At 35.8% G+C, this 26,990-nt stretch overlaps 2 protein-coding genes across 11 annotated transcripts in view; both read right to left on the bottom strand.

Moving 5' to 3' along the window:
* The window catches only part of ank2a (ankyrin 2a, neuronal), a 134,253-nt gene extending 116,757 nt beyond the window's left edge, over positions 1-17,496 (bottom strand). For all 10 annotated transcript variants that reach the window (XM_068221008.2, XM_073949435.1, XM_073949406.1 and 7 more), the window contains exon 1: positions 17,010-17,496. In XM_068221008.2, coding sequence (XP_068077109.2) covers positions 17,010-17,132 — 123 coding nt within the window. In that variant the 5' untranslated portion in view covers positions 17,133-17,496. The remainder of the gene's footprint in view (positions 1-17,009) is intronic.
* A 2,412-nt stretch (positions 17,497-19,908) lies between these two features.
* hpf1 (histone PARylation factor 1) lies at positions 19,909-26,239 on the bottom strand. Its single transcript, NM_001005769.1, is given in 8 exon segments — positions 19,909-20,799; positions 23,087-23,259; positions 23,389-23,476; positions 23,874-24,024; positions 24,145-24,243; positions 24,362-24,545; positions 25,392-25,566; positions 26,159-26,239. Coding segments are annotated over 8 exon segments (1,047 nt in total). The 5' UTR covers positions 26,201-26,239; the 3' UTR covers positions 19,909-20,664.
* Between the last annotated feature and the right edge of the window lie 751 nt (positions 26,240-26,990).

The raw sequence follows: 26,990 nt of genomic DNA, 5'->3' as shown, positions 1-26,990 counted from the left end.
GTAAGCGTGGTGACACTGAGTCCAGAAGCCTCTTATTCATTGCCCAGCTCAAGATTCTGCATGTGCATAAAAAGCACACATGTAATAAGTGAGGGTTGCTATAGTTAAGATTGGCCTCTTTCTTTCAAACTGTATGGACTCAAAGTTTAAATGTCACTAATGTATTGATATACAATAAACCCACATCATAAATCACTGTATTAGGAAGTTGATTTGTCTTTATTATAACAACAATACCACAGTTACAATTGCAGGATGCTTTTCCAGTAGGTACTAACGACTGGGGTTCAAAAGATAGTGGGCGAAAAGATAAAATGTATTTTGGGGGTTTTAATTAGGGCTGCACAATATATTGTTTTAGAATTAATATCACAATATGCAAATCTGTAATCGTCACATCACAGGATCTGCAATGTTGCATTGGATATTAACCAGAAAACACAGATTCTTTAGGTCTGCATGTGACTATGCAAGATTTCAAGTGAATTTAAACCATTTGGGCACTAGAAGTAATCAAATATGTAGCTTTAACAAAGAACAATTGCATTTAATTATTTACACAATGAAGACTATAGTAGTCAACATTAGAAGTGGATCACACAAGTTTTTCAGATTTGTCCTGAGACAAGAATGGATGTTGTGGAATACTTTAATGTAAGTTTTTAGAGTTAGTTTTCATTTGATCTTTTCATTTCTGTGCTTCAATACTGTTAGACTCTCCAGAAAACCCTATAGCACTGTTTATTAAATTTGTATGTTGTTTTTAATAATTTATGCTTGTAATATTTGAATGAATGGATGAATAAATGAATGATTAAAATCTGTTTTAAAATAATACAAATTTCACTAATGTGTCAAGAATCAATATTACAAATAATTGAATTGCCAAATACCTTTTATCCCTCTCACCATCATAATAAGATTTGGATGCAGAGGAAATATCAGTCATGTGAGGCGCTTGCTAAACAGCCACTCCCTAAAACAACTGATAAATGATGAATCATAAAACATTCGACTTAATACAAATCGCTGATTTGCCAAGCTAATTCTGAAACATCATGACAAAACATGAACTCAAATTTTAAGAGGAAAGTGGAAAAAGTGGAGGTGGGTATAGTCAAAGGGAAGGACTGAGAGGGAAAAATAAAGAAAGATCAATAAAAGTATGCAGACAACAGACGGGACCAGCAATCACATCAGAGCATCAGCAAGCCTTCGTAAACACACTCTACTCAATTAGCTCTCTGGAAAGGGCAGGCTATTGTGTGTGCATGTGTGTGAGATCAGCCATTCGGTCTGCCCTCTCCTTGCAGAGGCTTTCAAGGATCAGGACATTACCTTGCCCAGAATGCAAATCTTGGGACACTTTCGATCTGTTTAAGACGCCATATGGCCCTTTCCATAAGATGGTGTCTTCAGTATTTGTCTGTGAAGTTTCAGCTCAAAATAACCAAAAGATCGTGTTTGTTATAGCTCAAGTCAAAATGATTAGCCCTCCTGTGATTTTAATTTTTCTTTTTCAAATATTTTCCAAATGATCTTTAACAAAGCAATGAATCTTTTTTCTTCTGGAGGAAGTCTTTTTTGTTTTATTTTGGCTAGAATAAAAGAAGCTTTAGTCAATAATCAATAATATTAGTCAAGTCAATAATATTAGACCCTGTTACAAAGCAGATGCTGACAGCGAAAGCGAGGATCCAAATGCAGTTTAATATAGGGAAGGTCAAACAGACAATGGCCAAAAACAGGAGCAAAACAGTAACACTGTTGAGGGTATTCCAATAAATGTGGTCAAAATACAGGCAAAAGGTTAGGCTAGGCTAGGTGGCAACAATCAAAATGAGAATCAAGAATCAATGACCAGGCAAGAATCAAAAAGCACAGGAAAACAAACAAGGAAAAAATGCTACATAAAGAAACAAGACTCAGCAATGAGAATGTGAATGTAAAATGTATATATAGTCCATGTAATCAGTCCATCACAAGCCTCAGCTGAGTCTGTGTGTGTGAGTGTCCAGATTATTGTCAGCTGCTGCAGGATTTGATGATTAAAAAGAGTTTTGGGGGTTGTAGTTCATTAGAAATACCAAAAGTAATCTCCAGCAAAAAAAAAAAAAAAAAAACACCACTGGCGATCACAACAACAGCCTCCTTAAGCAATATTCTTTTGCAACTGTCTACCGAACAAACCATCATTATACAATGACTTTTCTAATTGCACTAACTTAGCTAAATAACCTTGTTAATGTGCACTTTAAGCTCAATACTAATGTGTAGAAAAATATCTAGTAAAATATTACGTACTGTCATCAAGACAAAGATAAAATAAATCAGCTATCAGAAATAAGTTATTAAAACTATTAAGCTTAGTAAAGTGTTGAGTTTTTTCAGTTAAACAGAGATCGTGGTGAAAAATATACAGGAAGGCTAATAATTCAGGATGGTTAATAATTCCAACTTCAACTGTACATGTAGGCTGTCAAATTTGCCCCTATTTGGTAACAAGTAAAATGCACCATTTTTGTGTGTGCCCCTTTAAATGAAAAGGAGCTGCTGCTTTCCAGAAGAGGGCGGAGCTTAGGGGTATCCATTCACATACATTTTCCACATGAACACACCCACAAGCATGTCCTTGAATAGCTTCTAAAAGGTGACAGGTTGTAATAGAAGCAGCTGCAAAAACAGAAATATAAAAGACAATTATCACTGATAACGATAGCAACTAAGCAAATAGCTTTTGCTTCTATATATTTGCACATTCATTTGCATATTAAAATTTAAAAACAACTTGAGTTAGCCAAAATGATTTCCAAAATAACGTACTAACTGCAAAGTTTCGATATTTGTGGTAACTTTAAAATATTTATTAGTGATGTCAATACTGAACAATCTACTCATGTTTTAAATACTAGCCTGTCTATCTATCAAATCTTCTGCCTATCTATACTTTGCATAGCACTGCTGGTAAGGAAAAACTTTTTGCCTTTCCTACTGTAACTTGACTATCTATCCTGCATATAATGGGTAGATAAAATAATATTCATATTACAATACAATAAATATCGTATTAGAATATGAAATTGTAATTATTGTTGAATCGATTGGTACAGTAGATCACACAACAGCCTTTCTCCATTTAGACGTTTTCGCAGATTTCACGTTGTACCCAAATGCTGCCAGTAAGTGTTTTTGCCACTCAGTGGGAAGAACCACAGTCACTTCAGCTGACAGTGACGTGACCGATGTCTACATTATGACAACAAAATATAAGATCACAAGCATCGGGTTGTCTCTTGCACCTATAATTTATCAATGCTTGACATTGTAGACTGCCATTATCAATGTAAAATGTATTCAAACAAACATATTTACATGTAAAGAGTGACACTGGTGCATTCAACAAATGCTTAGCTGGTCAGTGTGAACACCACAGCACCACACTAACAGACACAACAAACCAAATGGCGACTGTTGCAGTGGCTCCGTGGGTGTAAACGTGTAGATTTTTTATTTTTTATTTTTTGCATGCTTGCATTCCCATTTTCAAAGTTTAACTGAAGCAAAATAGATTTTTTTTTATATAATTTATATATTTTTTTAAATATTACTAAAACAACCAAGAATGATTGCAAAAAACAGCCAAATTACTAAAACTAACATGAAAATTATGAAAAATATAAACTATTTAAATGTTAAATGTTTGTTATAAATATAACAAATTTAAACCAGCAAAAGAAAATTACTGGATTTAAATTTTTTGACAGTGTCTGGGTTTTTAAAGTACAGTTTGTTGATGGTAGCAAAGAGTCTATCTGTTTATCAATCCTTCTGAGAACATGGAAATCATCCAAACATTTTTAGGAGACATTATCTCAAGGTCTAGTGCCTTAATGTATCCACCACTTCTTTCAGATTGTTTCTAGTCCATACGCCCATCTGTTTTTCACTCGTCCTCAAGACATCATTGATCCATTCTTGCGGGAAGTCCTGATTGGTGATTCATTAATATTTTATAGAATGAGATGCATTCCATGTTACTCCCACCCTCACCCCTCAAAAACAGCCAATCATGCGGATTAAACTGTTAAACACTTGCCTTTTTAATCAGTTTAACTGATGATAAAACTAGCTGCTCATGATTTTAGTACATTATATAAACATGTTAGTTTTTATGTTTCACACTTTCCATAAGATTTGGTTTTCATTGGGAGTTTCTCTCTAATGATTTACTAAGTTTTTGTGTCAAGACATAGCATTTACTCATTCATTCATTTATTTTCTTTTCATCTTAGTCCCTTTATTAATCAAGGGTTGCCACAGCGGAATGAACCGCCAACTTATCTAGCACATTTTTATGCAGCGGATGCCATTCCAGCCGCAACCCATTGCTGGGAAACATCCACACACTACCTACTATCATACACTACGAACAATTTAGCCTACCCAATTCACCTGTACCGCACGTCTTTGCACTGTGGGGGAAACCGGAGCACCCGGAGGAAACCAATGCAAAGGCAGGGAGAACATGCAAACTCCACACAGAGACATCAACTGACCCAGCCGAGGCTCGAACCAGCAACCTTCTTGTTGTGAGGCGACAGCACTACATACTGCGCCACTACATCACCTGATATAGCATTTATTATTTAGATTTTTCATAATATCCTTTTCATGCAAGTTATAGTTTTAGTAATTTGAATGTGTGTTTGTCTGTTTTAAAGTCTTTATTGTTTTTATGCATTTTATTTGAGTAATTTTAATAATTTAAAATAAACTGAATGAATATGTGAATTAAATAATTAATATTTTAAGCAATTTAATTCAACAATTAAATTTAAATAAAAATTTGTTACAATAACTGAAAACAAAAATCTGCAATAAATGGCATATTTAAAAATTGTACTATTATTTCTCATTTTCATTGTTTGATAAAATGTGATTACTAAAATGTGAATAAAAATGAATAAAACATTTATATATATATTATAAATAAATATACAACAATATATCTTAAAACCATCAAAATGACAAAAGTGCTTTAAAATGTAATAAAATACTAAATAAAATAGCATTCCCTGTTGATATAACTTAATTTAGGTAATGTTTATACTATTTAATGCAAAAAAAATTACAGCATTATTAAATATTATTTGTAAGTCAATTTATAAAGACAATTTTTTTAATTATTATCATATGAAATAAATTAATTAATGTTTCTTTATACCATTTGAAATGTTTAAATTTAAAATATAACAATTACACAAATAATATATACTGTAAACTGTTCTTGAATGGCTCAACCTCAGCCCTGACTTAAACCCAATTAAGCATCTCTGGAGAGATCTTAAAAAATGGCTGTCCACCAACGTTTACCATCCAACCTGACAGAACTGGAGAGGATCTGCAAGGAGGAATGGCAGAGGATCCCCAAATCCAGGTGTGGTAAAACTTGTTGCATCTTTCCCAAAAAGACTCATGGCTTTATTAGATCAAAAGGGTGCTTCTGTTAAATACCAAGTAATGGTTCTGATAAGGGACCATGTGACCAACAGTTTTTCTTTTTTAATAAATTTGCAAAAATGTCAACAATTCTGTGTTTTTCTGTCAATATGGGCTGCTGTGGGTACCTTAACAAGGGAAAAATGAACCTAGACGATTTTAGCAAATGGCTGCAATATAACTAAGAGTGAAAAATGTAAAGGAGTCTGAATACTTTCCGTACCCATTGTATGTGAAGACAGTCAAACATGTTGTGCTATAATACTATTTGATAATACTATGCTTCGCTGATACAAAGAAATGGCAAACTACCGCAAACACACAGCCTACTACAGACTAGAAAACCCCAACATTTATACAGCCTCTGTGCAAAGTTTCATATTGCATCAATATCATAATGCGGGAAATGATGATAATGGATAATGACGGTCAATAACGCTGATCATTAAAGTTTTAAATTGTGTGTAGACCGTGCTGGACAGCGAGGTTGCCATGGAAACAGTCCTCAGAGGGCAGACCAGGCCTGGCACCCACTACCCACAATGGGCAGCTGTGTAATGCAATAAAAACCCTTCTGCTCCATTACAGTCTCCTTCCTGTTCATCACATCATACTTCACCCACAGGGAGATTGACTGAGTTATGGACAAACAGAAGACAAGAAAAGCAAAGATAAACTGAACCGGTTGGTAAGATCTGCACCTGTCCAGACGGTTTCGGCTGTAAAATGAGTCACACAGCTGAAAGCGGTGGCATAAATTATTGAGTATAATACATAAATTCACGGAGGGAACGGCAGGATGTTGGCAATGTGCTAATAAATTAATGAGAAAACTTCAAAGGCATTAGGCCAGACAGATAATTCTACTCTCTTGCTATTCAGATGACTATTTGTTAATATGCATGAGCTACAGAGCATCATTGAGCCTCAAGCCAATGCAGTATGAGTGAACACCAAAGAAATACATACAAACGATGAATACAACAACAACTGCTATTATTATTTGATGGTATTTGGCAGTGGTGCTTGCATATGTCTGTTTACTGACCACCAGATGCATATTATACGGAATATGGCGAGATGTGAAATGACAAGTTCCCATCTGATTGGCTGGTGTAAGGACATTACAATGGTGGCCAAATTTGCTTTATTTACTAGATGGTTCCCAGATTAGTTGCGTTTAAGGGTGGATGTATTGATACTAAAGTATCGATATTTTCGGTACTGGCAATGAATCAAAAGAATCTATCCTTAAACAGAAGTATTGATCTTTTCTATGTTTTTGTTTCTTAATGAATGATTCATGATTTTAACATCTTAATAATACTAATAAAGTTTTGCTATATATGGGCACTTTATTAGGTACACCTGTCCAAGTGCTCATCAATGCAAATTTCTAACCAGCAGCAACTCAATGCATTTAGGTATGTAGACATGGTCAAGACGATCTGCTGCAGTTTAAAATGAGCATCAAAATGAAGAAAAAAGGTGATTTAAGTAATTTTGAACATTGGTAACTCTGAGCATTGGTTGTTGGTGCCAGACGGGCTGCTCTGAGTATTTCAGAAACTGCTTATATACTGGGATTTTCACACACAACCGTCTCTAGGATTTACAGAGAATTGTCCAAAAAAGAGAAAATATCTAGTGAGTGGCAGTTCTGTGGGCACAAAATCTCAGACTGGTTTCTTGAACATGACAATGAGTTCACTGTACTCAAATTGCCTCCACAGTCACCAGGTCTTAATCCAATAGAGCACCTTTGGGATTTGGTGGAATGGGAGATTCGCATCATGGATGTGCAGCCGACAAATCTGCAGCAACAGCGTGGTGCTATCATGTCAATATGGACCAAAATCTAAAAGGAATATTTACAGTGCCTTGTTGAATCTATACGAAGGTTTAAGGCAGTTCTAAAGTAAAAGGGGGTCCAACCTAGTACTAGTAGGGTGTAGCTAATAAAGTGGCCAGTGAATGTGTAGCCATATGTTGTTTAATTAATAATGTTCTGTCATTTTAATACATGTCAAAAAGGAATTATGTCTATTTATTTAATAATAATAATACTGAAGATGATTAAAAAAAATTATAAAATCACTATAAAATATTTAATTGAAGCATCGGTATCAACAATACTTTTAATCGCCATATTAACCGTTAAACTTTTCCCTATACAAAACTATATGAGTGACATATTCTATAGTCTCAGCCATAATTGAATTTGATGACAGTTTATTCTTAACCAGCTATTTCTTCACACACAAACTCCAAGCAAATTAGAGAGTCCACCCTTTCTGTAAACAGACAGCTGAGTGGCTAACGATAGTTTAGCTTGAGTATGTAATAGTAAAACACAGGGCAATGGAGCAGCAGTTCACTAGCATTTAAAGAGGCATAAAGCGAAACAGCACACTGTGTTCTGGGGTCTTTCTGACAGGGTAAATAGTGTATTTATTTATACTACTATTGAGAAATCCAATGCAACTTACAGACTGTTAACCAAAACCCTAAAGAATCAAATCAACTTGTGTAAATGAACATGCGATGTCAAGTTTAACAAGGAAGTGGCTAATTTATATGAATTAGTACAATCTCATTCAAACAATATAGGATGATTTGCTCTTTCCCCAGTGATGGTTGGGTTTAGGGGTTTGGTTTGGTGCCACACCTTTTTAAAAATCATAAATTTTTGTATGACTGAACCCCTACGAATTTACACAATTTAGTGACTAAACTGACAAAATGTAAAATAGTTCCACGAGAGATCAGGCTGGTTCCACACACACAGTAGTGAACATACCACAGAGCAGTTGGCGGGTTGGTGTCTTGCTCAAGGGTTTCATCCCAGTCATAGTTTTGTCATCACCTACAATCTAAGCCCAACATAAGAAGCAAACCTGCGACCTTTAGATCACAAGTCACTGACCATTAATCACAACTGCCCCTACAAAGATCAGTACCACAACAAGTTTACAGATCCATGAGTAAATTTCACATACATTTTCTTCAAAGAGGAGTATAATTTTAACAATAACCTTAGTTCAAACTCACAACGCAGAGACATTGCGAGGTTGGCAATCAATAGTGTCTGCTTCTTATTCAACAGGATCCATTCCAATGAAAGGACTCATTATTGGCCTCAAAAACAAATCAATACACAATCAATATTTATAAATCAGTAGTTTTATATGTTTATCTCAGTTTTTTAACTGTTAGTAACAATGCTTCACAGAGTTTGCCCTAAAAAGTGCACAGTTAGTTAGGATTTTGCATTGTAAGAGGTATATTTGTAGTCTGGAGCCTCTAGAGTTGCGTTTTAATGTGTATAAAGAGCCTAGTTCACTCCTAATAATAGTAACCACTAACCAGAGCAATGTTCTGTCGCTTTTTCGGTTTGGTATCCTTTGCTTGTTACAATAATTTTAATTCAGTTCAGGATTTGACCAATTTTTTAAAGGTAAGTCGTTGCAACCATTTTATATGGGCTGAAATAAAACAAACAAATTAAGTTGAACATCACTAAATTTAATTGATTTAAATTTAGCCTGTAAAAAGTGTTTGCAACCATCAAAAAAATTTAGTAAATCACATGAATCATTTTCAGTGTTGAACGTTTAATATAAAATGTGAACAGATAAATGAGCAATATCACACAACAAGCAGTGCGATATGGCTGCATATCTCAAAACCCTTTTGTATAAGGAACTACTTTCTTCTGCCGTTTCTTCACATCTGCAGTTAACATCAGAACGGCAAAAAACGTTACTAATTCACCACTTTAGAGCTAGTGTCTCCTGCATGATCAGTCTACACAGAGATTTCCCAGTATTTCTCTTTTGCAATCAGGAGATCACAATATTACTATGGTAAAAATAAAGCACTGCAACATACAAAAGAGAGAGATGGACTTATGCTGCGTACACACCAGATGTGGAAGAAGCTTCAAGCGTGAGTGATTTACTTGTTAAGTCAATGCAAAGACACAAATAAAATACCTGTGGCGTGATATGCGCAAATGAGGCGCCGTGAATGATGCGTTTCTCACAAATTAAGCAGCGCGAGTTGAGTGTTTTGCGCGATTAACGTGCTTGAAGCGCATTTCAAGAGATCCCGCTTAGATATTATTGCCATTTATAGCAGGTTTGGCATGCTGTTCCGGGAGAGAACCCTGAGCTTGGAGATATTTGAGCCCAGGGATCCCGCCTGGTCAATAAGCATATCAGGAGATCTCAGATCAGGTAGGTCTCGAGAGCTCCCCCTTTAGAAAGGGAGGAAAAGGAGGAGATGGGGTGGAAGGGGGAATTCTTCCAAAACGAAGATAGAGCAGTAGGGAGAAAATGATCCATTTATAGTAAACTAGGATCATTTTGATTGGATTATTACTGATTACAGATGAGCTGTGCTCAATCATATCACGTGCTCCTCTCGAAATTAGTTTATGAAACTTCACTTCGTGCAAATCACTTCAGGGGACATTCGCTGCGTTAACAAATCAGGATCTTTCTCTTGTAGGGGAATGTTTATGACATAGCACCTGTTGTTGGTGTCCCGGGGGAAGTCCACTTGCTGATGCCGGACAAAAATTCACCAAACTGGGCTTGGCTCAGTCAAACGCACCATTGAAAGCTTTCATTACCCAAGTATAATTTCTAGACAAGTTTAAGAGCTCACAGAGCTGGGTGCACCTCAGAAAGATTCTAGTAGACTCAGACATGGCTCCAAACTAATCAACGCTGTTTTTCATCCTTCCTAAAGCACATAAACACAGCTACTTTCTCAATAAAAACCATTTTAGCTATTTAGCAATGAAGCTAGTGTCACCAGACAGACAGAAGCCCGCGCTTGACACAAATCTGTGTCTGTTGAGAAGTGACTTTGACGTGTGAATGAAGCGAGTAAACTCAAAATGTTTGCGCGTCTATTTACAGGCGAATAGCGCTATTTATCTGCGTGTACCACATCTGGTGTGAACACAGCATTATTAGAAAGTCATTTACCTGTTTAATAATGATTTCACCCGTTGTAGTTTGAAATTACGCTGTTTTTCTCTTAGGGATTATTATGCAGTCTCTGTCCATGATGGCTATTTCAGGTATTATGTAGTTACTATGTAAATGCTCTTCTTTTTAGCATTTTAAGCATTACAAATAAAAACAAAGTTGCCCAGTCATACAAAAAGCTCCAACTTGTGAATAACACAAACACAATAAGCAATGCTATGTTTACTACAGTGTAGAGGAATGCTTGTGGCATTCTTCCATCCGCTAACAGCTAGTTCCATGTGGCAGAAGTGCAGTTGAATACATTCTGCCCAGCCGGCCCTGCAGGTAGAAATACACCACCCTCTCCAGAGGGGAAGCAAAGTGTGGCAGTAGGAACGACTAGACTGATGGTGGCCTATTTTTAGACCTGCACCATAATATAGTCGGTCCTGTTGTTTTCTAACCACTCCGCATCTCCATTCATCCCTCTCAGTTTAAGAAGTTAGTGCACAGAATTTGGGAACAGATTGCAGCTTAATTGAATTAGGCTCTGCAGAATTACTTCCTAAATTGACAGCTGAAATTAAATGAAAACGAAACACTTTTCATTTAGGTTCCACGCTGTATTGGTAGATTTTCATATATTCGGATGTTGTTTTAGCTGGTGGACAAAGGCTTTAGGAGTGGCAGTGAGATGGTATTCATGCAATGAGATGACGCCTGTGTGTATGTGCCTGCAGTGCTCGGTCCATTACTGGAATCTAATTACGCAGAGAGACCCTGACAGCACTCTCTCATATCATAACTCAGGAGCCAATAGAAAACTGCATTAGAGTGCGCTTGACAGGAAATAGCTTCGGAAGGAGAATTCAGCCCAGTCTCTTTCAGTATATGGACAACAGGTAACAGGATATTTTATTTAGGGTGCACACATTCTGTACCATCTATAACACACTCAGTAATCAAAAATGGTTGTAAAAGTAATAAAGTAATAGTATTCAAACTGACACAATGACTGCAGTGTGATGTTTTTAAGTATAAAACTCTGTATTTTTTTTGTTTTATTTACTTTTATTTATATGTTTTATTTACTCTTTAAACTGTATATTTGAAGATTTATGCAAAATAGAAAGGATAAAGGGTTAACATGACAGCTTTAAAGAGGGAAGCATCTACAATCCCAATAATCAACCCAAACAGCAATCTTAGTATGAATAAATATGTATTGAAAGGTGCTGTGCAAATAAAAGCAATATAAAAGCAATATCAATTTTACTTTTATAAATTTTACATTTTTTTACATGGCCTGAATAAGAGTAAATGAAAAGTAAATGTAATCTTTCATGGAAACAATCCATTTAATATGCACATAAACAGAAGACAAAATGGTCTAGGATAACTTTGATATTTCCACATTTCTAACTAATTTCTCAAATATTTACAACATAATTAATTCAATGTGCGAGTGGAAAGGTTTAAATAATAACATCTTGTTAAGAAATCATTGTTTTGTTTACAGCAAACCATTAGTACGCACTGAATCTTACAATTTCCCAAATACTGGCAACATATTAAATTCAATGGATGAGTAGAAAGGTTGAACTATTATTATCTTGTTAAAGGGGTGGTCCACTACAATGTCACATTTTAAACTTTAGTTGATGTGTAATGTAGCTGTGTGAACATAAACAACATCTCTAAATGTAAGGCGCTCAAAGTTCAATGCAAAGGGAGACATTGGCTTTTACAGAGTTAGCTTAGCAAAGCCTACAGCGAAAGAAGTTTGGGGACTACAACAAAATACATCCAGGTTATTAAGATAATAAATGCTTCAGGTTACATGCATTCACCCTGTGCAGCAACGGGGCAAGGCCAGATGCACTGTATTGTTGTAGTAGAGAAAGCTAAAATGTTGTCTAAATGCTGCTATTTCCACAGAGCTTATTCTGTTTTGTTTTTGGGCTTCAAAAGGATAAGACACAAAGAGAGAAGTGCTTACAATTTAATTTTAATTATGTTCCAGAGAATTGTAATAAATACACAGCTAACCTTTGACAAAGGAGAGCTTCTATAATCTCTCCCAGTTCAGTGCTGGATTCGGCTAAAAATTCCTCCAACCGACAAAGCTGTGGATTGTGAGCCACAACTTGTAAGTATTTTTAATTGTTAAAATTGATCAATTGCATGCACAGTTTCTAGCCTTAACGGTATGTTGTAGCGAGGATGTAAACAAGGATACAAACAAACGGAAATGCTGTTTAGCACCGCTAACAATTTAGCTACAAATTTATATTTATCCATCAAACCACTGCAATCAGCCACAATCTTTAGCAGCGCGTGCAGTGTCTCTATGCGTGTCTCTCTATGCAGGTGTTTTCTATGTGTTGTACACAGACATCCCAAGTCTCCCTGAAGTTCCGAGACTAGAATTATAATCTCCCGGATATTGCGCGTCTCCTTCCCGGTGCTCAAATACGTCACACACCCCTCCTCCACCGCATCCCTCTCTGCTCTCCAGATACGTGGCGTCATCAACATCCCCAATGCTATACCCCCACCCCCCTTGGGATGTTTGTATACATCTCAAATAACAAAATCGCAAAAGACATGTGAACGTTTCATATTACTTACACATGTTTATTCCGAATATATGTGAAAGACACTTGTCAGATTTTATTTTAGAAAGCATGAGGTGTGAGCGTGAGGTGTGCTCAGGCGTGCCCTTTTCATTTTCTGTCTGATTCAGACTGCTAAGAGCTGCTCTGGTTGACTGTTTACAGTGCTTATGCACATGCTTGTTAGGGGCGTGACGTGGGGATGTGGAGCTGATCCATGAATCACAGCACATTATGTTAGCTGACCAATCAGAGCCTCTTAAGGGCGGGCCTTTCAGAGGAACTAGGAAATATGACAGTCGTTTTCATGTTAGCAGAGTAGCTGTATATAATCAAAGCAAGAAATATAAAAAATAACATGATTTTCTACAAATGAAGCATGAGTACACATTGCTTTGCATCTTATAAACACAACCAAGACTTAAAAATACACTGTTGATTGCCCCTTTAAAAAAGTATCCCAAAAATCCTTGTTTTGTTTACAGCAAACCACTGTCAGAGCTAAACAGATTCTTTGATACCTGCTAAATCTTACAATATCTCAAATAGGTGCAACATATTAAATTCAATGCATAAGCAATAAAAGATTAAATAATATTATCTTGTTTTTAAAAAAGTATCCCAAAAATACTTAGTTTGTTTACAGCAGTGTTTCTCAACTGGTGGGTCGCAGAGTGTGTAGTCAAAAAAACAACAAATGTTTAATTTTTAACTTATTTTGCTTATACAACACTTTTATTTTGAAATGTGCGAGCGACGACTGTATCGTTTGACATGTGAAATTTGATTTAGTTATAGCAACAAATATGTCAAAATAAGTACGACCCTGAATATGTAAAGTATGGATATACATATATTGACGACAAAAAAGGCTTAAAACTTCAGTGTGTCATATGTAGTGATGTGCTCTCACAAGATCACTTTTAGAAACCAAACATTTGTCGTTTTTACTTTGTAATATTTCTATAATTTAAGACATTTTGTTCAATGACAATAATCAAATATTGTTTATTTGTAAGTCTTGGTGATTTTCTTATGATTTATCTGTTACTACTTGTATACAGTATGTTAACAAATAAATACAAATTAATTATAATTCCTAAAATTATATTATAGTTCCTAAAAATTTGGGTCGCGGGTTGATGACCATGTAAAAATGTGGGTCCCATGGCCAAACCAGTTGGGAACCACTGGTTTACAGCAAACCCCTTTCAAAGTTGTGCAGTTTATTTAATACACACTGGATCTTACAATTTCTCAAATGTTTGTAGCATTTTAATGTAATGTGTGACTACAAATGTTTAAAATGACTAAAATGATTGTTATTTTATTAAAAAGTAACCCAGAAATTATCATGTTGTTTACAGTAAACCATTGTCAAAACTTAACGGTTTTCTTTGATACCCCCTGAATCTTATAATTTCTCAAATATTTGCAACATATTCAATTTCAACACTATTAACAATTTCCTGTAGTATCAATTGTAACTTACTATAAATCAATTACAGCAAAAATACAATTTACATTTACATCACCATTTAGTATATGTATTTACAGTATAATATACAGTAATTTTCACAATGCAACTATAAAATACAGTAACATACTGCATAACTGTCCTACAGTAAAATACAGTTCATATTACAGTTAAATACTGTGTAATGTACAAAAATCGTAAACAGTAAATGTATGAGTAGAAAGATTGAAATATAATTATCTTGTTTAAAAAAAGTATCCCAGAAATCATTGTTTTGTTTACAGCAAACCACTGTCAGAGCCGAGCAGTTTATTTGATACCCGCTGAATCTTACAAGAGCATTTGGCACAGTGTGCGTCCATGATGTCAGATCGGAAGCAGTGAGAAGACTGATTTAGGATTCATCACAATAAAGAGATGAAAGGCAAATTTAGAGCCAGTGTTTAAAATGTAGTTCAACAGACCATGAAGAAAACCCTACTACAGGCACTAGATCTGACAGCTCTAAAAATGAAGCATAACAAAAAAAAAAAATAGGGTGGAAAAAATGGTACTGGGAAAGCTCTGAGCAACAAATCGCACAACACCTTTGAGTGACACAGAAGGGCATCTATGCATCCATGCAGACAGGCTAATGCCCTACATGACTCAGCCAGGCCATCACTTATTTATGGCTGGCTTACATTGATGAATTAGCTTATGATATGGGATATAAGCAGGGTGAGTGAGGCTAAGAGTGCTACTGTATGGCTCTTTTAGAAGGGCGTGATAGAAGAGTTTTTTTTAACAAGCTCTGCGTGGTCGTCAGCTGTGAGTTCAAGCATAAAAACAACAAGGTTAATAAATTGAATCTCAAGCGGTGGCACTTCAAAAACATGCCAAAATAACACCAAGGATCCAAACAATGCTGCTCTAACTGGGCAGTTTGTCAGGTGTGAAACGTCACTGCAGGAATCACACAGTTACTAAAGCGTCCCCATGTAAGCTGAAAAGTAACCAAAACAAATTGATCGTATCCTGCTATGCGTTTAGTCTGTCTGTTTGTCTGTCTGTCTGTCTATCTATCTATCTACAGTGCTCAGCATATATAAGTACACCCCTCACAAATCTTTTAAATTCATATTTTAATAGAAAGCTATATACTATTATATTTGTGCATATACATTAGATTAGTCAGTACTGAGGTCAAATCTGGAGCTTATTTAACAAAATAACTTATACAATAAACTAGTACACCCAAATTTATATGTTATAGAAAAACGGTAAATACAAATTTAAGCGTACCCGGTACCAGGTCATTTACTTCAGCATTTTTCTTAACTTTAAAGGTCCATACTGGCCCAATACCCCCATAAGTGGTTCCGTTCTCTCATCAATAGGAATAGAATAATTTTGCAGACATTGTGATAAAGACATTTTTCTTTTTTCTGATTACTGACATGTGAAAATTTCAAATTAAATTTAAGTAATTACAGAAACCTAAACCACACAGAACCTAAAAGGTACACTTTCAAATCTGAGTTTACAAAACAAAAGCACCTCTTTTTTGGAGGGGTTTATTATAACACAGATAAATGTACAATTATTTTAATCACTTTTAACTAGTTCATGAAAATTCAAAGTGAAAAGTCAAAGGAAAATGATACCTTTTGCATTTACACAATTTGCACTGCATTTGATTTGGGAAGCTTTTCATTTGGGTAGTCAAAATCCAGGCCAAAATACCAAAATAACACTTGAGTTTTAATAAAAAAAAAAAAAAAAGAGGAAATCGTATATATTCTATCCATCTATCTATCTATCTATCTATCTATCTATCTATCTATCTATCTATCTATCTATCTATCTATCTATCTATCTATCTATCTATCTATCTATCTATCTATCTAATTAGAAATTAGTTTAAAGTTTAAAACAAGTTTAAAACAAGATTGTCCATAAACCATTGCCACATTGTTTATTTATTAATTCTTTACCATATTTAGGCTATTTATTATTCACCAGATTTGAAAATCTAACTTGATCGATGACATCACTGCAAAACAACCACCTTGTTGAACTTGTATTTTTTCTAAGATAGATAGATAGATAGATAGATAGATAGATAGATAGATAGATAGATAGATAGATAGATAGATAGATAGATAGATAGATAGATAGATAGATAGATAGATAGATAGATAGATAGATAGATAGATAGATAGATAGATAGATAGATAGATAGAAAAAACAACGTTGCCATGAATAAACTAAACAGACTTCATTGCGATAGTCTATGGATGCTTCTGAAGGATTCGGTAACCAGGACAACGCCTCATCCTCCGCATCATGGACCAAAAGACCGCGAAACATGGGTGTCACGCTCGCCCACTCACACACACTGAACACCAGAAAGCGGAATGCACGCGTTCATTTTCCACACTCACACACACTGACCTGGCGAATGCGGTTCTGGTGGGGCGGAGAGCCTCCTTCGGGTGAGGTATTGTTGGAAGAGGCCATCCTCACGTCTCGGACGGAGCCGCCCCTGCTCTGACTTTCTGCCGAGCTTTTTGACATTCAGCCTCAGCGCGTGACGGTGTCCACGAAACGGTGTCTGGCAGTCCTGATGCTGCGGTTGTCAAGAGCCGTGCTGTGCTCCGGCCTCAGATGTCAGGGCTGAAGCTCCGGCTCATGTTGTGGTTGATTTTGGGGAACGGGAGACAGACGGACGTCCTGTGGCGTGACGGTGCGGGTCTCGCGCACGGTGTCCTGCGGCACTCCTGCTGCTCACACGCACCAATGGATGCTGCAGTGCTGAAACGCTGGCCGGGATGAAGGATGAATGAGGGTAATTAGCGATAAGCCTGAGAAAAATATACGATGGTGTAAGAGAGGCGCAATATGAGCGATGCTCTCCTCGCCGTGTTGAGAAGCCCCCTCCCGTGCTCCTCTTTCTCCCTCACTCCCCTCCTCCATATAAGCCAAACCTCCCCTTACACATGACGAGGCAGAATCAAACTGGATTTAATAGCCTGAAATTTGGGGTGTACGGTGGAGTAAAGTATTTGAACAATATAAAAGAAAACAAAAAAACAAGTAGCCTAGTTAAAAAAGAGCAAATGTAGCCAATAAAAAATATACAAGCAATCCCATATCTGAGAACTTTCTTTCCCATTGTAACATCTTCGCTCTAAAAGCAGGGCACGTTATCTATAAACAAACATCAACTTGACAACTAACAGCTTTAGCCAGAAAAATCGAAAATTAGCCCCTTTGTCTCTAGTCGCACCTATCAATGCAATATCGATCTATCAACATCTTATTAACTGAATTAATGTCTATTGTATAAAACCCTACCTATCAAGTTAGTAACTATAATAGGCCTTATCGATCCATCAATCCACCTCATGTAATTTGCTTAAATATCATCCATATAGTATGTATCTTTATCTACCTAATTAACTAACCAAAGTATCTATATAATTATAGCAATAAACTAGTATACATCTAACAGCGACACAGTGGTGCAGTGGGTAACATTGTCACCTTATAGCATGAAGGTCCCTGGTTCGAGCCCTGGCTAGGTCAGTTGGCATTTGTGTGGAGTTTGCATGTTCTCCCTGTGTTCTTGTGGGTTTTCGCCGAGTCCCCCCACAGTAGAAATACATACAGTGCATCCAGAAAGTATTCATAGCGCTTCACTTTATCCATTTATGTTACAGCCTTATTCCAAAATGGGATTAAATTCATTTATTTCTTCAAAACCCAACACACAATAGCCCATAATGATGATGTAAAAAAGGTTTTTGAAATTGTTGCAATTTAATAAAAAATAAAAAACCTGAAATATCACATGTACATCAGTATTTACAGCCTTTGCCGTGAAGCTATAAATTGAGCTCAGGTACATTCTGTTTTTATAATTTTTGAGATGTTTCAGCAGCTTAATTGGAGTTCACCTGTGGTAAATTCAGTTGATTGGACAAGATGTGAAAAGAAATACACCTGTCTATATAAGGTCCCAGGGTTGACAGTGCATGTCAAAGCACAAACCAAGCATGAAGACAAAGGAATTGTCTGTAGACCTCTAAGACAGGATTGTCTCGAGGCACAAGGCTGGGAAAGATTACAGAAAAATGTCTGCTGCTCTGAAAGTTCCAATGAGCACAGTGGCCTCCATCATCCATAAGTAGATGATGTTTGGAACCACCAGGACTCATTCAAGCTGGCCTGCCATCTAAGCTTAGTGATCGGGGAGAAGGACCTTAGTCAGAGAGGTGATCAATAACCCGATGGATACTCTGTCTAAGCTCCAGCGTTCTACTGTGGAGAGAGGAGAACCTTACAAGGACAACCATCTGTGCAGTAATCCACCAATCAGGCCTGTATGGTAGAGTGGCCAGAGAGAAGCTACTCCCCTCCTGGAATTTGCCAAATGGCATCTGAAGGACTCTCAGACCATAAGAAACAAAATTCTTTGGTCTGATTAGACTAAAATTGAATTCTTTGGAGTGAATGCCAGGCGTTACGTTTGGAGAAAAGCAGGCACCGCTCATCACCAGGCTAATACTATCCTTACAGTGAAGCATGGTGGTGGCAGCATCATGATGGGGATGTTCTTTAGCACCAGGAACTGGAAGACTAGCCAGGATAGAGGGAAAGATGAATGCAGCAATGCACAGTGACATCCTAAATGAAAACCTACTTCAGAGTGCTCTTGACCTCAGACTGGGGAAACACTTCATCTTCCAGCAGGACAATGACCCAAAGCATACCGCCAAAATATCAATGGAGTGGCTTAACAACAACTTGGTAAATGTCCTTGAGTGGCCCAGCCAGAGCCCAGATCTAAATCATATTGAACATCTCGGGAGAGATCTGAAAATGCCTGTACACCGTCGTTTCTCATTCAACCCGACAGAGCTTGAGAGAAACTGCAAAGAGAAAAAAACTCTCAAGAGGAACTGCAAAAATCCCCAAAGACAGGGGTGCCAAGCTTGTGGCATCATATTCAAAAAGACTTGAGGCTGAAATTGCTGCAAAAAGTGCATCAACAAAGTGTTGAGCAAAGGCTGTGAATACTGATGTACATGTGATTTTTCAGCTTTTTTATTTTTAATAAATTTGCAACAATTTCAAAAAACTCTTTTAATACATTGTCATTATATTGTATTGTGTGTCGAATTTTGAGAAAATAAATGAACTGAATCTATTTTGGAATAAGGCTGTGACATGAAAAAACTTTGAAACAGTAAAGCGCTATGAATACTTTCCGGATGCACTGCATATAGTGTCTATACAAGTAAAACTCGAAAAGGTGAGACAGCTGAAGGCAATAAATAAAACAAGAGCATAAAAAATAAACACTTTATTAAACATCTACTTTGGATCAGTACTGGACGACAATAACGGAATGATCATAACAATGACAAACAAATAGAACTTGACCATGAAAATTCATTCTCTAACTTAAGTTCTCAGATTACTGTAGGGTACCATTTTAACAATCAGAATGAGCTGCATATGTTACGTAATAAGTTCCACTTTCACAAAGACAAACTGATCTGAAACCACAACCAAGCTGCTGATGAGAACTCAAGACTCGCTGCACAGTTAAACTAGCAAACTGAAGGGTCTTTTGCTTTCAAGCAACTGGGTTATGCAAATTGAGTTAATGGAAATGCAGAAAATGGAATCGTAAATAATACATGGAACATACTGAACGCCGAGCAGCTTTAACTCATTTCTCTAAGCTTTACTGGACGGAGAAGGTGAATGAAAAGGAAATCAGGTGTGCATAGTATTACTCACAAAATGTCGATTCTCTGGATGAAGTACCTGGTGTGGAGAACTCAATTTCACTTTTGATGTAGGAGTAATTTTAAGGAGAGCCAAAACCCTTAGCTAAAGCTGAGTTACAAAGATGTGCCTTTTAATCAAGTTACAAATGAAACATATGCAAATGTACTGGTAAAATACACATTTGATAAAGACTAAAATTTGTAGCACCACCAAACAGCGTAATTTAGTGCAGTGTAATCTGTCAGATCCCACCCTGACACACCATTTACAGGAAGTCATTCTGAATAGCTTATCCTCTCGGTACACGTCAGACAGCAGCGAGCTGGTCAAGGTTGTCCTGGGAACGACTGGCAAGGTGCGCTTCCAGTATCTCTCCAAACAGACCTCTCTTCAGCAAATTGTATGCCATTGGCAGCAGCTGCCGGACCACCTTAAAGAAATACTGCAAAAAAAAAATGCAATTGGTCAGTGTCTGGGAGAACTCCATATATCAGAAGAAACCTGTCAGAAATGGCTATTGCAGTGCCTTCAACGCAGGGACATACTGGCTGATAGATGACCTATATGAAAAGCAGAAAGCTATAACAGGGTTTCTGCAGTTTTCAGCAAGTCAAATTTAAGACTTTAAGGCCTTTTTAAGATCATTATGAATGACATTTTAGACTTATACAGGGCTAAATGCTAGGGATTTTTTTCGAATATCCCAGTTGGAAAAGATTTTCACTTGCTCATAAAAAGGGATTCCAATTTAATGCATTTAATAATACAATAATAATAATTTAATAATAAAAAAATGTAGGTCAGATCAGTATCCACAGCAGTAAATAAATATAGAACTTTGCAACATAGTAATTAAAACTTTATGGTAAATAACATTTTTAAGAGATTGCTGGTAATTGTGTGAGTGTTAATGGCCAAATTGGAAAGCTATACATTAACAAAGAAAAATTAAGACCTGTTATAATGTATTAAGACCTACAACACAATATTTTAGTAGATTTAAGACTTTAAGGCTTAAAATTTAGCTTTTGAGATTTAAGACCTTTTAAGACCCCACGAATACCCTGTATAAAAGGGAACAGCAATGCAGGTAATACAAGATTATCTCTGTACACAAACACTGCAAGACTTCAAACAGCCCATTTTGATATTTGTTTTTAAATCGATAAAAACCAAAACCAAAAAACATGGTGTGTGTTGAGGGCGTTAAGCAAACATCCTGTTCGAAATGCTGGCCATGGCAAGATATTTGTAAACAGCCAATATTATAATAAGTGATCGTAAACAGACAGGGAAAAATCCATTTTCTCTGTGCATTATATTATCCTGCAAAGTAAATCCAGTCTAAAAGACTCGCTGAAGCATAATATCCTCTTTAAAAATTATCAATAATGCTGACAAACACCTTTTTTTGTATAATTTTTTATAGTAATTATTTTTCTAAAAAAGCACCAAGCAATCTTGGGTTTGTTGCTTTATTTGGTCATGGAATTTAAGCAATCTTACCTCAGGGTTTCTGCTGGTTTCACAAAGTCATATTTAGGACCTTTTGAGACTTTAAGATCATGAAGCATGACATTTCAGTCTTATATAGGGCTAAACACTACAGATTTTTAAATGGCCCGTAAAGAATAAACATGTACTTGCCCAATCTAATATGATTTGCCTAAAATTTTAATTAGTTATTTCTTAGCCACATATTTTAAATAATGTGTCAAAACAAGCAGACCCCAGTTATATACATATCTATACAAACCGTTTTATCGAGATGTATTTGATGGTGTTTGGATATGTGTTGGATAGATTGGGTAGCTTTACATAAATTAAGGAAAATAAAGACCCATTTAAAATGATTTAAGGACTACAAGACAATATTTCAGTCAATTTAAGATTTTTAAGGCCTAAAATTTAGAAATTTAAGACCCCGCGGATACCCTGTACTTACTAAATGCTTTTAAAGCTATTTTTTTATTTAAATTATTAATTTGCAATAAAATATTGACTAAATATATGTTTTTAGAATAGTTAAAACAAAAGTAAACTAGTGATTCTTATGGTAATACAAATTAATAACAACAACAAAGACTGTGCGATAAATCAAAATCGTCTAGCAATTTTAAACATTGTGATTAGTTAAATCAGAAGAGGCTTATATATATATATATATATATATATATATATATATATATATATATATATATATATATATATATATATATATATATATATATATATGCATGTATGTATGTATTATTTAATTTCCCTCTGCATGTATGTGTGCATGTGCATTTGTATATAATATGCATTTGTGCATGTGCATTTGTATATAATACATACATAAATTAATTTATGTATGTATTATTTTATTTCCCCTGTCTACAGCAAATGCGTGACTGCCGTCTGTGTGTGTCTGGCTAGCCAATTAAGTGAGCACATTTTCATTCTGCCCAATAAGAACTACGCAATCGAACTATGTGGAACACCCACAATAAAAACAAAACAAAACTGGAAAGCGCTTGTGGGATTAACAGTGGGATTATGGTATCTGCTGCTTCAGATACATTAATAGTTTAATTAATATCAAAGAAAAATAATAATACATTTAATAATAAATATATGTAACAATAAAATGGCCAGAGAGTGTAAATAAAAAAATTTAAAAATTTGTGAACGGATTTAGGCTTAAAGCTTTCACTGCATAAATGATTTTACGAGAATGCAATTCTTACATGTGAGCCGTAACAAAACAGATCTATCCCAAGCTCATAGCCCATGCCATAGTCACATTCATCATTGGCAAACTGAACAAAGGTGATCATTTCCTGAATGGGTGCGAAAGCTTTCATCCTCTCCTCATCATCTTTGGCCTCAGCGATCGCTTTGCAAATCTTCTTCAGACTTGCTACAGGTAAACAAAACAAACAAGTCCCTGTCAATCTTTCATAATTCAGCACTAAAGCAGCATTATTCAAATTCTCAATGTCAAAAAAGTGAAACATCACAGAAATGACAGTCAGATTTTAAGGTTTACCATCAGATTCTGGCAATTCTCTATATCCGACATCATTTTTATCCACTGGAACAACAATTCCTGCTCCATGGAACGTCTTTGTGACCACCTACAGAACAAAAAATGAAAAAGGAAATTAGCAAATAATAATATTGATGCTGATGACACACAAACGAGCATGCGCGCGCACACACACACGCATACATACACACACAGGCTTGCACATAGGCATGCCCACGCAAAAAAACATGCTCACACACACAGGCAGATTTACGCAGACACGCCCACACACATGCATACACAAGCGCAGGCACAAATGCACATGCACACATAAGCACGCAGACATGCATGCACACTTAAGCAGACAAGCAGAACAAGCACACTTGCAAAGACACAAGCACACACACAAAGACACGCGCACACACACACACCCAACCACAAGCACACACACACCCACATGCACACTCACACCATTTTTTTCTCATTTTACATCACATTTATTATACCTTTCTCTCTCTTTGTTTCATTGATTTAGTCTTTTGCTCCAGAGGTAAACCCAACCGCTCTGCCTCTCGCTTCAAATCTTCTTCTAGCCTGTTCAAAGCTGCGTCATCCTTCTGTTGTCTCTTCTCCTTCTTTTTCTTTTGCAAAAACAGCCTAGATGGTAAAAAAAGCACCGAGAGAGAATAATAATTCACATAAACATATTTAAACCAAATCAAATCAAATCATTAGCTGGGCATTCATTTGCGGGTCAGTAACTTGTACTGTACTTACAGAACAGCTGCAAAAATATTGTCCCCCAACTGTGTGATGGTATACCCCTTCTTGGCTTCATTCTCCCCAATGAAGACAGGTAAAGCATCAGGCAAATCCCTGGACAGAGGTACAAGTACAGTGAGAAAGTCCCTGTGGAAACCTCGTTAGGTAGTGTTTTAATGTTAAAGATCAGTGAGTTCTTCCCAGTTAAAGTCATTTACAGACAAACGGTCACCTGAAGTATCCCATGTGGTGTTGGGTGTCTGCATTGCCCTGTATGATGGTCTGGAATTCTGGGGGATCATAGAAATAACGCCAATGAAGGTGAAAGTTGGGCTGAGAAGATGAGTTTTTGTGCTTTTTGGACAGGATATCAAACGGGCCAACTAGCTGAAGTCCAAGTGTTTTTTTTAGGGCATCTGCAAAGCACATAAAACAGACGTAATGATTAAACTTCAGTGCAAAAAGACATGTAAACCACATAATTCTAAACAATAATCACTAAGATTGACCCAAAATGAATTTGCGGTTAGTGTTGATAATGCCAAAACAGTGAGTAGCTGGTCTTAGGCAGATCATGAATTTGTTTCTGGTTAGGCCCACACGCACCTATCATTGAGTCTATTTATTTAGTTGTTTGTAAATGTGTGTACATTTTTATTTATTAAGTTTTTAAATTAATTTCAGTAATGTTACAGACTATTATGAAAACGTTCATTTGATTTACTTACAATACAATTTGTACAGTAATAATTTCTGTCTTTTAGTAGATATTTGGTAGATATATTATATGAGAGACTTGCTTTGTTTACTAAAGTGGATCTAATTAAACTTGCATTGTAAACATTAAATAAAAGTTAAATTTTTTTTTAACTATTATAAACGAATATTTTAACATATTAAGTTTTGGTTACGATACTCTTCAAATCATTCCGCATAAATATTCTGCTCAAAAATAGCAAAAAATGTCCGCAGATTTTGTCAGGGCCTACTGATGGTTAACTGTTGATTAAATAATTGTGATGTGACTCAAAATATTATATACACTACAACGTAATATAAATCTTTAGTCTTTTACTAGATAAAATCAGTATTTAGGTTTGTTTGAAACAAATACTCCTTGACTTTATACATGAAACCATGTTTATGTGGTTAGATTCACCTTATTTGAAATTTGTACTTGACAGTTATTAACGGTTTTCTCAAATAACTGTTTTCAGAGTGCTGAAGTCAAAATTACAGAACCATGGATACAGCACCGATACCTTGTGGACAGTCAGCATTAAGACCTTCACAAAAGTCCCAAAACTGGAAAAAATCATCAGGCATGCGCAGCTTGTACAGTCTTTCTACTTCTTCCCTCATTTCTTCTCCGACAGATGTCTTATCATCCTCCAGCCCTTCTTTTGCTTTCTTCACCTCACCGTTTGGCGTCTCAGTCTAAAACATTTCAACAATGTAACGGTACATTAACAAAAACAATCTTTTCAATAATTTAAAATGAGAAACAGAAGAGTAAACACTAGGCATCTTGATATGAAAGCATTGAATGTAGTCTTTTAAATGAATAGCTTGGATAACCAATCTAATGTATATAAATAAAGCATCGAATATTTGAGGAATACAAGAAGGAAACGGGTGTGGGAAGTCACAAAATATTTTACAGTAAGGTTAACGTTAGTCATCACAAACCAAAGCAGACATAACGTTATAGACTCACAATTAACTAAGGTCAAAATAGACTGTTGTTTAACAACTAATGAGACTAACATTTGAAACTGACAAAACGTGCCTCTGTATAACTGACTGCAGGTATAAGTTACAACACTTGAGGTACAAACTTTACATGGTGATTATTGGCAATTATTCAATGAATGTACAAACAAAATGACTGAAGAGTGTGCACAATATGTAGTGTAATGCAGTCAATAGTGTACAATCATCAAGCAGCCCATAACCTTTGAATCAAAATTCATCGATAACCGAACGCTATACTCTAACTAGTCAAACTTATGAGGATTTTATAAACTACCTGCGGCAAAGATCTGGGTTTTCTTTTCCCGCGCCCCGCCATGACGGATGCTTCTTTCCCGCAGTCTCCTCAACGCAAAGAGCTGCAGACAGTAGAAAAGTTCTGAACATCCGGTGGCGATTTCAAAATACCAGTCGTGACTCTTGATACGTTGTCATCATGTTGTCATTATTCATTTTTAATAAGTAGGAACAAAATATATCAAACATGCAAAAAATGAATAGGCAGCTGGTTCTCCATCATTTTAAAAAGCTATTAAAAGATTATATCATCACATTATACAAATCTCCGCTATTTACTTAAAAGCTATTACAACATTAATAAATGACCAAAGTTACTCATCTCAGCAATGTAGAGTAGAAATAAAATAAGTTTTTAAGGTTTTGAAATGTGAAATTCAAATTTGCTTTGAATAAGGACATATATTTTTAATTTATTTTTTAATTAATATAATATTCATAGTGCATTAGGCAGAATCAGAAATCTGGAAAGCGGTTTTTGTAGGCTATAGATAATTAAAATGTTAAAATCAAAATGTGTTTTTACTTGGATTGTATTTGAATTTGTTGTCTTTTTTTAATTGTTTTACATTATTATATTTTTATTATTTTTTGACTGATTCATTAATTTCATTCCCTTTATATTATATTACTGTAATTCGTAATTATATTACGTTATTATAACTTCATTGCAGACTACTGTACTGGGTACAACATTGCCATGAAACCCTATAATAAAATAAGTTGCAATCAAATATGGTATAAAGACAATAAACAAAGGGATACTAATATAAACATAATCACTAGTTTATTTTCTAGTTCTGTGTTCATCC

Source organism: Danio rerio, chromosome 1 (assembly GCF_049306965.1).
Source record: "Danio rerio strain Tuebingen ecotype United States chromosome 1, GRCz12tu, whole genome shotgun sequence".
NCBI lineage: Eukaryota > Metazoa > Chordata > Actinopteri > Cypriniformes > Danionidae > Danio > Danio rerio.
This window is presented reverse-complemented; position numbering and strand designations above follow the sequence as displayed.